The following is a 12,788-nucleotide window of genomic DNA, read 5'->3' as shown; positions in this document are numbered from 1 at the left end:
TGGAGAATTAGACAGGTACGGTCCCTGCCTCTTGGAGCTCAAAGCCCGACAGCTTTGAAAGCCCCCTCTTGCGCCTCAGACCTCCCTCTCCTCGTTTCCTGGTTTAGGACACGCAGCACTGCTGCCACCCTGTGATGCCAGCCCCGCCTTCCTGAGACAGGAGGGCGTCTGGGATCTGGGATGCAGTTAGTTCCACCTGGAGGCAACATGCTCTTTAAACTCCCCTTTTCTTTGTAACCTAGCAGCGGTGGTGCTGTCAGAGCGTCTGATGTAGTGGCAGCTGGAGGGGGGCCAGTTGGGTACCTTAGGAAGGACGTGAGGAGGCATCATACTCTTTACCAGCTCACTTAGGGGTTATGAGTGACCCCTGCCTTTCATACGATTCAGCACCATTGGTGCTGAAGAACTTTGTTTTATTTTATATGAAATTTTTTATGTAAAATACTCTTTTATTATATTCACTGCCTACACCCTTAAAGTTTAGAGATTTGTTTTTTAATTTTTTTAAAGCACATGGTAGTGTTTTCCATCAGATGATGACAATGAGAAGGCGGCCTCAACTTCTAGTAAAACTAAGATCTTTGAACGGAAGATCAAGAAACATGCTAAGGTTGGTACCTGCTTTTGCTCGTCTGAACTTGGGGTCATTCAGCATTTGTAGGTCATCTCTGCTTCTGGCTTCTCCCCTTGCTTGGTCATCTTTTGTTAGTTTTTTTCCCTCACTAATTCCTCTGCCAAAGATCAACAGAGAGATGGGAAAAGCTGTAAAGTAGAGAGATGGGGAAAGCCATAAAGCTGTAAAGAGATGTAATGAAAAGAAAACATATAAAGCACTGAGCTAGTTTTATAGCGCATGGCACATGGTGAAACGCAGCATCCACCACAATGATGTGTTACTATTATTGTTACCATACATATGGATAAACAGAAATAGGACGCCAGCTGTCATAAAGTTTGTTCAGATGAGGATGTGCTATGTAGCTGGTAAGACCGAGGGGACTGGAAATAGGCTTTGAAGGTTTGGAAGGCGTGGAGCGCACACAGTGGATGGGAGGTGGGGTGTGGAGAGAAGAGTGCAACCTGGGGACAGAGACTGAGGCATCTGAACGGCCCCATGTGCCCTGCGCTGCGCTCGCGCTGTCAAGAAGCAGGAGCCTGGCACCCCTCTGTGAATGATTGCTTTTCTGGCTCTGGATCGTGCGCCCAGTTTCAACAGCCCTTGTTCTTATCTCTGGGACTGGAATGTGTCTGCTATTTATAGTATGAAGAGTTAAATCTTTCAATAGCCATTAATAATGTGCTCATGGGTAATGTTCGTGCTCTTGGCTTTTTTTCCCCCTAGTTGCCCATAGAGCCTATAAATGCCCTTTTTTGGTCAATCTTTCCTTGGACAATTGTTATTTTTCAAGATTTTAAAAAAAGCAGCACAGTAGCCGTCTTTGTAAGAGAGAAGCCAAAATCCTGCTTGGCCTCATTCCTGCCTCTCCATCCTCTCGTTGATAAGCTTCCGAGAGTCCAAAGCCCAGCGTGTCTTTCAAGGGCAGCTCTTAGCACTGTTTTTTTGGCCCCAAGTACCGGTTTGCAGATGCGCTTTCCAGTCTAGAGACCAGGTTGGACTGGGTGTGCGGAGGTCAGTAGGCAGGCCCCTTCTCCCAGGGCGATGGGCGCTCTTCTACGTGCTGGGTTCTTAAAAAAGGGTCCTGAGTCCTTGTCCCCCACTCCCCTGACCTCGGGAGCCGAGGCCCTCGTTGGTTACACCATACAGTAGGCACCCAGAAAATGTCTGTGAAATGATTTCAAAGTGGAGATGTTTGTGCTAGTGTAAAAGTGTTCTCATCAGGAGCTCCGCTCTGCCCCCAGCTGTCCCTGGCTCCCCCTGCCTTGTCCTGGCACGTGCTCCCCTCTCCTCCCTGAGCCCAGGGAGAGACGGGAGCACTGTCTTGACATTGCCGCTGCATCGCATGATGCAGAAGTGTGGACTGCCGGGACCTCTGGTCCAACCACAGCCTCAGGCAGGCTCTCCCAGAGACAGGCCCTCCCAGAGACAGGCCATGGGCTCTGTGAAGCCAGAGGCCCCGGGCCTGGCTGCAGGGAGGGCCACGGGCTGTGCTGTGGGTTCAGGATGAGATGCACTTTGGGGCATCACTGCCCTGAGCCTGCGTGCCCTGGAGGTGGAGACTGGGGCAGGACTGATTCCTCTCCGTCTCCTCTCCGTGGCCTCCTGCAGTGGGTAGGAAAGAAGGCCAGTGATGGTACCAACCCTCCACACTTGTCCCCACTCTCTCTTGCTTAAGAACTTCATATTTATTTAGCCAAATTTCTCTGCTTAAAGGAGAAATGGCAGGGATTATTTTTGTTACGCCATGGGACAGACACCAACACAGGCAGGGCCAAGGGCGGGAAGCCCAGGTGTGATCTGTGTCAGTGCCCAGTTTGCCCAGTATCCTTGCCGGTCGGCTTCTTCCTGCCCTCTCACCAGCTAGCAGTCCTCCGCGTGTGTCCTTTGGATGTCAGAAGCCCTGTGAAGATGCAAAGGATTCACTGTACACTCATCTTCCTTCCCAAGGAAGCAGCACCTGAGTCCTGCCGTGGGTCTGCTTTTATGTGATCGTGTCGACCTCTCAGCTGAGATGGCAGAGGGACCAAATAGATCTTCAGTGTCACCGAGACTTGCCTTTCTGATTTGGGAGCTGTTTTTTGATGGGGTTTAACTTGATGCGATCTGGCCAAACATGTGCTTTTAAGCCCCGGCTGAGGGAAAGCCCTGAATTTGGACCCAGACTCCCAGTGCACTGGTTCTGAATACCGAGAAACACTGGTCTGTAGAAGTAGGCTATGTCCCTGTGTATAAAGTTACTATAAATTTATGTTCATTGCACTTTGCTGGTCTGTCTATGAGGTCAGAAGTAATATATTTTTCCTTCTTCAGCTTCGATCTTTCTGGTCATCTTGGGTTTGGCAAAATCAAAGGATTTCCCTAAAGGAAACGCTAATAAAGAGCTGGCAGCGCTGGCTCCGTCGTGGGGAGGTGCCAGCAGGAAGGGAGGGCCCAGGCGGCCAGCACCGCAGGGCTCTCCTACAGGCTGGACGCGGTGCCTGCCCGACAGATAGAGCAGGCGGCTCTGTGAGAGCAGGGGAGGGAAGAATGGAAGGAAGCTTCCACCCCTTCCCCTAGCAAAATTAATGGCTGTTTTTCAGCATTAGACATAAGTTTGGGCATGCAGCTGAAATGCTGCCCACACGAGCCACAGGCAAGCGGGCAGGTTGTAGTAATCACAGCACGAACACTGAGAAGGCAGGTGGTGGCCTCCAGGCAGCTCAAGTGTCCCCTGCAGCCTAGGTCAGGCACATACCAGACAGAATTTTAGCAGGGTTGGGAAAAGGTGATTTCTGGCCCTGTGTACCAAATGCTGTATATGAATGTCACTATGCTGAGAGAATCCATCTTGCATTTTGGGGTGATTCTATAAATGCAATGGTTAGGAAGCGGTCGAGGGTGCTTATCCAAATTCCCTGAAGCTACCCGTGGGGACCCATGGCTCCTGCACCATCGTAAGGGGCACGTTCTATTTTCTGTTTTCTTCCTGGAAGCCTGGATCTTACCTCTGCGATGAATTTTCCCTTCTAAAATTCTCATCCTAGAAATTAAAAGAAAGGATTCATTTCCAAAAGTCAAAGTCTCTTATAACTTTAGGTGGTTTTTCTCAGCCCAAAGACATCTTCCTCTTCAACAGAGGACATTGTTTGCAAGGCTTTTGAGATTTCCTCTATGGTCATCTTTCATGCTTAGTGACAGAGTTCCTGTATTTCTAAAAATAACACTTAGAAAATGTATGTTCAGAATGATTGAAGACATTTTCTGGAGTGTTTGCTAAGGTTAACGCTTGTGCTCGGTACGTCCCCAGCAAGCAGTGTGCACCAGATGTCAGGGTTTTAAAGTGTGTCCCTTGTCATGTTTCCAGATTATTATTTTGACATCTAAATACTGAAATTGTGTTTCTGTTTTGTTTTTTTTTTTATTCCCAAGTATTTTCTCTCTTTGGATGCTATTATATATGGAACTGTTTTAATTTCCTTTTCCAAGTGTTCATTGTTAGTGTATAGAAACGTGACTGATTTTTATATGTTGATTTTATATCCTGCATTTGTTTTTCTCTTCTAGTTCCTTAAAGTGTAAAGTTAGGTTGTTGTTTGGAATCTTTCTTCTTTTTTAATGTAAGCATTTGCAGCTGTAAATGTTCCCTCTTAGCGCTGCCTCCACCGCACCCCCCGCGTATCTGTGCTGTGTTTTCACTTTGTCTCAACATGTTTCCTAATTTCCCTGTGGTTTCTTCTTTGAGCCATTGGTTGCTTCAAAGTATGTGGTTTAATATCCACATATTTATGAATTTTCCAGTTTTCCTTCTGCTAGTGATTTCTAGGTTCATTCCCTTGTGATCAGAAAAGATGCTTTGAAAGAAGAAAAAAAAGAAAAAACATACTTTGTATGATTTGTTTTTTAAATTGTTAAGACTTGTTTTGTGGCCTAAACTATGGCAATCCTAGAGAATGCCCCACGTGCACCTGAGGAAAATACATAGCCTGCTGTTGGGCAGTGTCTGTGGCTGGCTGTCAGTCACAGTTGGTCTACGGTGTCGTTCAGGTTTCTTCTTACTAATCTGCCCGGTGTTCTGTCCCTTATTGGAAGTGGGGGGTTGAAGTCTCCTACTGTGACCGTACACCTGTCTGTTTCTCTCTTCAGTTCTGTCAGTGTTTGCTTCATGTATCAAGGAGCCCTAATGTTTGCTGTGTGTTTATAGCTGCTGTATCTTCTTGATGAATTGACCCTTTTATCCTTGTATAATATTCTTCTTTGTCTCTTGTAACAGCTTTTTGGCTTAAAGTCTATCTGATATTAATAGAGCCACCCCTGCTCTTTTTTGTTTGGTATTTGCGTGGAATATCCTTGGCTAGCCTTTCATTTTCAACTTATGAGTGTCCTTAGATCTAAAGGGAGTCTCTTGTAGATAGAATATAGTTGGATCCTGTTTTTTATCCATTCTGCCAGTCTGTCTTTTGATTGGAGGGTTTAATCCATTTACATTAACTAGTGACAGGGAAGAACTTAGTACTGCCATGTTGTTACTTGTTTTCTGTACATGTTAATATGTTTCATCCCGCATTTCCTCCCATATGCCTTCCTTTTAATTGATTTTTTTGTAGTGATGCATTTTGATTCCTTTTTCCTTTCCTTTTGTGTATATTCTATCGACGTTTTTTCTCTTGGTTACCATGTGAATTACATACAACATCATAAAATTCTCACAATCTGTTTTAAACTGTTACCAACTTAACTTCATTATTGAAATTTTTTTTGTTTCTGAGCCCTTACTGTGGACCAGGCGTTGCATTAAGCGTTCCACATTTACTTCGTTTTAATCTTTTTAGTAACCTTCTGAGATGCAGGTATGACTGTGTTTTACAAATGAAGAAACCAAAACACAAGGAGAATAAATAATCAGCCCGAAGTCACATAGCTAGGAGGTAGCAAAGTCAGAATTCAGCTCGGTCCGCCACACCCTCCGGCGCTCCGCCCAGCACCATGAGCTGTAAACTCGTGTTTCCTCTGCATTCGTCACATCAGTTGGGGTGGCAGCGGGGTGGCTTTGTTAAAACTTGTAGCTGACTAGCCCCATTCTTTCTAAAACACATAATTGATGACTTACCTTTTTTATTTGACATTTAGCATGGGTATATATGCTGAAATGGAAGCACAGGAATGGTAACACAGAGTAACGACTTGAAAGACACATGAAAATGGAAGTTTTCTGAAGTTTGATGTAGCCAATTTATAGTGGAAATTTTTCTTGAAATTGGTAGAACTTTTTTCAATAATAAAGTAAAACTTGGAACTATTCATTAGAGTAATAAGGGTACACATAAAAAAGAAAAATACCATAGGGTACAAAGAAAACAAACTGGTTACCAGGGGGAATCAGGGGGAGGGGTAGATCAGAAGTTTGGGATTAACAAATACACACCACTATATATAAAATAGATAAACCACAAGGACCTGCAGTGTAGCACAGGGAACTGTATTCAATTTCTTGTAATGAGCCATAATGGAAAAGAAACTGAAAAAAAATGTATGTATGTATACGTATAACTGAATCGCTTTGCTGTACACCTGAAACTAACATAAATCAACTACAGTTCAATCAAAAATAGGAATTAAAAAAAAAAGCACCGTTAGGTTGGGATTGTAGGGAATTGTTTAATGAGTACATTTTTTTCTTCTTTAATAGCCTCCTGCCAGAAACGTTAATCGGAAGTATGTGCTCCATTCACTTGTTGATATTTTATCGCCAGATTCTTGGCGACGTGCTCCTGAGAGACAGGATGAGCCCTGACAGTGCTGGTGAGAGGCCCTCGCGTTTCCCTAACACGTGACGTAGAGCTCACATCACGCTTGCTCTAAGTAAATACAATCCTTGCTGTCTCTTCTGAGGGTGACAGATGGCATAAAATACGCAGAATAGTGTCACTGTCCATAAAGGTCTTCAGACGCGAAGCACTGCGCCCGGTGTGCATCCTGTGTGAGCTTAGTACGTTTTCCCTTCTTTAACAGTATACATGCTTTCACGTCTCAGATTCTGGAGATCCTGAAACTCAGCTATAATCATCTGTCCCATTAATTCTTTAATAATGGCTGTCCCATGTGTTTAATACATATACCATCTTTTGGGGAAGACACCAAAATTACCCAGAATAACTGGTTCTTAACTTACGAAGTTTAAAAATGAGTAAAATCGGTGAATCCAGGTAAGAGACATAAAGATGTTCTATTTTTATTCTTAGAACATTTTTGTAAGCTTGAAACTTTTTCCAAGTAAAATGTTAAAAAGTAATTGTAAAAAATCAAGTTGTCACACATGATTGAACTTGCAAAGAGATAGGCATGTGTTGTAAGAATTGCCTCCAAAAAAAAAAAGTTTAATTTTATTGGAAATTCTTTGAATTCAGCACACCGGTACGCCGGTGTGTGGTGAGTGCCTGCCCTACGCCAGGTGTTGTGCTAGGCCCAGGGGTGAAGGAGACCGGTACCGACATCCCCACCCTGGTGGGGCGGCAGACTTCAGACACAAAAGTACGTGAATTATCCTTTTTAACCTTAAGTGTTCTGAAGGAAAACACAATAAGAGCACACACCAGGAAGACCAGAATTCCTGTGTAGAATGAGGAAAGTAATATTTAAGATGGTAAGACTGAGAGAGGAGTTAGGTATGTGGGGGAGGTGGGCAAAGGGGGGTCCTTTCTGGATAGAGGGGCCAACACACCTGAAGACCCAAGGCCAGTAAAGTACAGTGCCTTGGAGGGGCTGGAACTGAAAGCAGGCTGGGGCGACTGGAGCCGAGGAAGACCCCCATGAAGGACCATCCTCGTTTACAAGGAGAGGCCGTGGTTGGACAGGAGTCCTCTCCCGGGGACTTACCACCTGGACAAGTAGGTAGAAATGGAACTCAAGGTCAAAGCAGCACCAGCATCTCTTAAGGAGTAATCATAGCTAAAGGGAGCACGGTTCAAGCCTTTTCATCATCACTTGCCTTTGAATTTATTGCGATAACTCTAAAAAAACTTCATGAATGCTATGTCTTCTTAAAGAAGATAAGATTTATTAGTTTTCCCCTAGGTAAGGGAAAAGCTATTCAGAATTGTTGACTTCATTTGAGTCTGAGCATCGGAATAAACCTAGTAAGATCTAGAGAAAGGATTTTTCTCTGCCAAGGACACGTGATTTTAGAGTTTACTGCCCTTGCTGTTTCTGAAGTGTCCTTCCAGGGCTCTTTGGACAGAATTCCTCGTGCCTCTATTGACTGAGAGATAGCAGTGTTCTCCTGCGCAGGACTTAGGCACGTGGCCGGGATCCCCAACTCCAGATTCCTTCTGATCTCATCCATCGCCATCCGGTGGCCCCAGACGGGGGTCCTCCCCTGAGCTGTGGTGACCTGGAGTCGGGCCTGAGCCGCCCACCCTCCGCCTCCTCTCCCTTGGTGCTTCCTGGTTCCTGCTCAGCCTTGCCAGAGGATGGGTGCCTCCTAATTCCTCTTAACACAACACACTTAAGTCATAAGGAGGAAAGAGAGGCTGAAAAAAAAACAGAGAAAGAAAAACAAAATTTTCTGGTCCTGCTCCATTCAGAGCCGCTTTACTGCCCCGTCTGCTTGGTACAGGCTCTTCAGAACTCCCCGGGGTGCGGGCGCAGGGGCAGGTGGAGGTTGAGGGGACAGCTCTGAGCCCTCCTAGCGGTTAAAGCGAGTAGAATGCGTCATCAACAGATCATGTGGTGCAGTAATTTTAATATGAATGTTTTTATGTCTCTTGCAGTAAGATACAGTGGGTGAAGTTTATTTGAAATGCTTTTTGTCCTCTTGTATTTCAGATTTAATTAGTAATCCTGTGCTGGCCACCTTCCCCAAGCTCTTAGAGCAGCCTGACCTCATGGATGCACTCAGGGTGGGTAGTGTGCGCATCACGGTGGAGACCCGACGGGTCCTGTAAGCGGTTAAACACACCGCGTTAGTGAGTTCTGACACCTGCTCTGAGTTCTTTTCCTTCTCTATGTGGATGACGTCTTCTGAGCCCTGTCCTCCGTCCAGCTAACTTGGTCTTACCTTCCTTCCCCCGTGTGACTGTTGCCTCCCCGGGGCCTTGCCTGGCCCGGAAGTTGGGTTCACTATTTCATGGCTTAAGATGGCCATTGATTGTGTTTAAGTGCAAAAATCCAAAGTGCTTTGTTAGATAAATTGACTGAGTTTTCAGGGGAGAAACAGGACATGCATATTATTTTTATTTTTATTCGACATGTTATGTGCTGTATGAAATAGCAGTTGGATATGAAGTTGAACCATCTGAAATCTCTTAAGTTTTAGCCATTTTTTTGGCCTTCAAAAATGGCAGCTTCATAAAGTTCAGCTTAAGCATCAGACTCAACAAATATTGGGAGACCTTGTGCGCCTGCGAGGCAAGTGTTCAGACAGCATGAGCACAGTAGGGGTGTGTAATCCAGGTCCTCAAGGGTTAAAGGCAGCAGCAAATGAGGCATCTGATTAAAGATGTCCTGGGTGAGATGGACCTAGTGAAAGGCTGGGGGCCGTGTCGGGTTTGGACCTGCTGCCTTGGGGGTGGAAGACAGTGCAGGTGGGGGGGACAGCATTGGCAAACACTTTGAGGCAGGAAGGACTAGGGTGTGTTCTTGAGAAGGACGGTGACCCAGGGTGGCCCGTCGAATGTCATCTCTAGACTGTCAGGGTTGGTCTGAGTCTCATTTTGTGGTAGGTGGTGGGCAGTCCGTGAAGGCTTTTGCTTTAGGAAAACGCCTGACAGCACAGAGAGGTAGAAAAGCACGCGTGCGGGGCAGGGGGCCGGGGGCTGTGCTGGGAGGTGACTCCTGTTGATAAGAGGGGAGGTTGTACGGGCCTGGGGAAGTGGGAGGAGGAAGCAGATATCTACAAGGATGCTTATTCACCTTTGATTTCATGTGATAGTTGGGCTGGGGAGGGGGTGTCAACAGTAAAGATGAGGTTTTTAGCAAAAAGATGTAAGAAAATACTCACAGCATGTAATTAGCCGTAATTTCAGACAAGTTCACTTGGCACAGAAGTTAGTAATGCAGAATTGCTCCTTCTTTCCCTGTAAAGTCATTAGTATCCTAACATTTATTCATTATACAAAACATACATACATTGATTCATTCAACAAACATTTCACGGGAGCCCACCGTGGCTAAGGCATCCTGCCGGGCACTGGAAGGTCTTCGGTTCATAGTTCTGTGGGGTTAACTGAACTCTGGCTTTTGTGAAAGCTTGTGGACAGATGGGAAATGTTTACCAGCAAAGCTGCGCTTTTATTTTATCTCGCCCTGAACACCGTCATCACCTCGGCAGACAGAGTTGCAGGGAAGTGTGGGATTTGGCAGAGCTTTCCTTTCTCACGACTGTCTTACCTGAAAATCTTAATACTATTTTATTGTTCAGGTGTTACGTTGGTGAAGTGTGCGTGGATGTGCTAGTGTCTCACTAATTCTGTTCTTAAATTAGTTTGGCTTGTAAGAATCATGGGCTTACATCCCACCTCGTCGGTTTGGTTCTGGGTCATTAGCAATTGATGCCTGATGAGAGACTGACTTCTTACACGTGCAGGTTCTGAACAGCGTTTTTAACCCTGTCTGTCCATTTAGTTACAGGGTGAAGTTGCAGAGGTGTGGCAAAGACTTGTGAATACTTGGATTAATGTAATATTTCTGTTTGCTTTTTAGAGCTCCTGGGCTGAGAAAGAAAGTACATTAAAAAGATCGGAGAAGGTAATGTGCTTGTCCACAGTGAACCTCATGTGTGCAGTGCTCAGTATTTGCTTCAGATTCTAATTGTGTCTCCTTTTTTTAGCTCAAGTAGCCACAGTCGTAATCCCTCTTAACAGTTAAACTGTGTTATTATGGCTGCAGAGACCCCTTAGAAAAAGGGCGTGGGTGATCGATTCCTAGTGTAAAAAGAAACACTTGATCAAGTCATTTCAGGTCGCTCAGTTTTATTTAATTGACGGGAAATTTCTAAGCCGAAGTGTCCCAGTTGGCGATCAGATTTCTCTCATTTAAAAAAGTTCCCCTAGACATTATGCTGTACGCCAGAAACTGACACACTGTAACTGACTATACTTCAATTAAAAAAAAGGAAAAAAACAAAAAACTCCCCTAGCTCTCAAAGTCCATCTTGGGTGAAGAGAAGGAAGAAGAAAACAGGCTTAAGCCACAGCACACGTCAAGTGTGTGGCGGTGCTGACCGTGCCAGGGAGCATGGGCATCACCATGCAGGACTCGCAGGCATCAGTGAGTCGGGGCTTGATTGCTCTGGTCCGGGCTTGGCAGACTTTTTCTGTAAAGGGCCAGAGAGTAGATATATTTGGCATTGCAGGCCACGTGGGCCCTGTCACAAATACTCAGCTCTGCCCTCGTAACACAAGGCAGCTACTGATAATACATGAACAGCTGGGCAGGGCTGTTTTCTATAAAACTATTTATTAAAAAAAAAAAGAAAAGCAGGGCTGCATTGGGCCCATGGTCCATAATTTTTGGACTTCTAATCTGAATTTTTAATTATCCTCAAGGGACATGGGAGAATAAGCAAACTAAAGACCCTAAAAATTGGCGGAGGGGAATGCATACATACTGTATCCTTCTTTGAGCTTCCATTTGACCAGTGCCATCTACACTTGACCTTTGCTAGAGCTGGCAGGTTTAATGCTGTTCTAGTTCAGCAGGGGGCAGGTGCTGGGCTCCGGCCTGCAGAAGTTGCCCCTGCACACGTGGTGTGCCTGGAGAGGCCGTGTCTCTGTGCAGGTGCTGCGTGGGCTGAGATTCCCACCCCGACTGTCCATCACATCTTACTCCCCGGGGCTCCTCTCTCTGGATTTCATGCAGAGCACTTGCTACCATTCTGCAACACCCTGACCTAATTCAGTGATACAGTAGATTTCACATGGTGCCTTAGTTATGTTTACCTGGAGCCGCACCCTTGTCCCCAGTATTAGGCTTCAGCGCCCCAGTCTCCTTGATGGAATGTTTGAGGCACTCTCAGTGGAGCTCAGAGGGCACCCTGGTCTCAAGGAGCCTCTCAGACCCCCCGAGAGAACTGCTTGTCTCTGCTCTGGTGGCTCCTGCTGGTTCCACGTCAGAGGGAGCCGGGTCCTGACTGAGCATTGGCTTCAGAGCTGATCACCTGCCAGGGGCTCATGGCACCTCCATCCCGCGCCTTAGACAGCTTTTAGTTACCAGAGCTCATAGAACTTAACACTTGAAAAATAATAATGTGGTCCATTCACAACCACTGGTGGTGCTGGTGTTTTCCCAGAGAGACAGGGAGTTCCTGAAGGCTGTGTTTCTCCTGGTTTACCACGACTGCGCGCTCCCCCTCCTCCACTCCACGCTCCTGCCCCCGTTCAGGTGGGCAGAAGAAGAGACCGAGGCCGCCCGCTGGAAGGTCATCGCCGGCTTCCTCAAGCAGAACCAAGAGAACGAGGGCGCCCTCCAAGCTCTGCTGTCGCCCGAGGGAATCCATGAACCTTTTGACATCTCAGAGCAGACCTATGACTTCTTGGGTGAAATCAGAAAGATTGCGACCTGACAGTGGTGGTCCTGACCCTTCCCACAGGACCTGATGGGCCCTCCACAATGACCTGAGTAAAGTGACAAAACCAGAAGTAACTGTCACAGTGTAACAGGCTTTATTCTTTTTGGTACCAGCCACATTCCATAAGAAATATTTATTAATTTGAATATGTGTTAACATAATAAAAGACATTTTTGTAAGGAATTCTGTTATATCTAAATTTAAAGAGAATTTTTTTCAGAAACCAACTCACAAATTTAAGTTGCCTATAGATTTGTATAAAAGCAAGATACTATCAAAAGCTAAATTTATGATTATTTAAGAAAGTGAAAATGCAGCCCACAGAATAGGAGAAGATATTTGCAAATGATAGATCTGATGAGAGTCTTGGATCCAGAATATATATATAAGATTTTTGCTAATAAAATGTATGTTGTGAAATGAAATGAAGGGGAGATCAGAGTAATCTATTTGAGAAAGTTATTAATCGCTTAATTCAGTCTAATATTTGAATGTGGTTTATTCTTACTAGAAAATAAAGCAGAATCTAGTTTTGCCTTCTCAAGTTCATATTATAAGTGCTCTTTTTAAAAAAAAAAAAAAAAACTTCCAGGCTTTGGGGGATAAGCTAACCCACCCCACTTTCAA

General features: G+C 45.3%; 1 protein-coding gene across 2 annotated transcripts in view; it reads left to right on the top strand.

Moving 5' to 3' along the window:
• Nucleotides 1-12,586, top strand: part of NPHP1 (nephrocystin 1) — a 38,738-nt gene extending 26,152 nt beyond the window's left edge. For both annotated transcript variants that reach the window (XM_031441231.2, XM_031441230.2), the window contains exons 16-20: nucleotides 511-610; nucleotides 6,285-6,397; nucleotides 8,420-8,493; nucleotides 10,295-10,339; nucleotides 11,883-12,586. In XM_031441231.2, the coding sequence (XP_031297091.1) occupies nucleotides 511-610; nucleotides 6,285-6,397; nucleotides 8,420-8,493; nucleotides 10,295-10,339; nucleotides 11,883-12,155 (605 nt within the window). In that variant the 3' untranslated portion in view covers nucleotides 12,156-12,586. The remainder of the gene's footprint in view (nucleotides 1-510; nucleotides 611-6,284; nucleotides 6,398-8,419; nucleotides 8,494-10,294; nucleotides 10,340-11,882) is intronic.
• The last annotated feature ends 202 nt before the right edge of the window (nucleotides 12,587-12,788 follow it).

This window comes from Camelus dromedarius, chromosome 33 (assembly GCF_036321535.1).
Source record: "Camelus dromedarius isolate mCamDro1 chromosome 33, mCamDro1.pat, whole genome shotgun sequence".
Lineage (NCBI taxonomy): Eukaryota > Metazoa > Chordata > Mammalia > Artiodactyla > Camelidae > Camelus > Camelus dromedarius.
The sequence above is the reverse complement of the archived record's forward strand: the minus strand, read 5'-3'. Positions and strand labels throughout refer to the sequence as shown.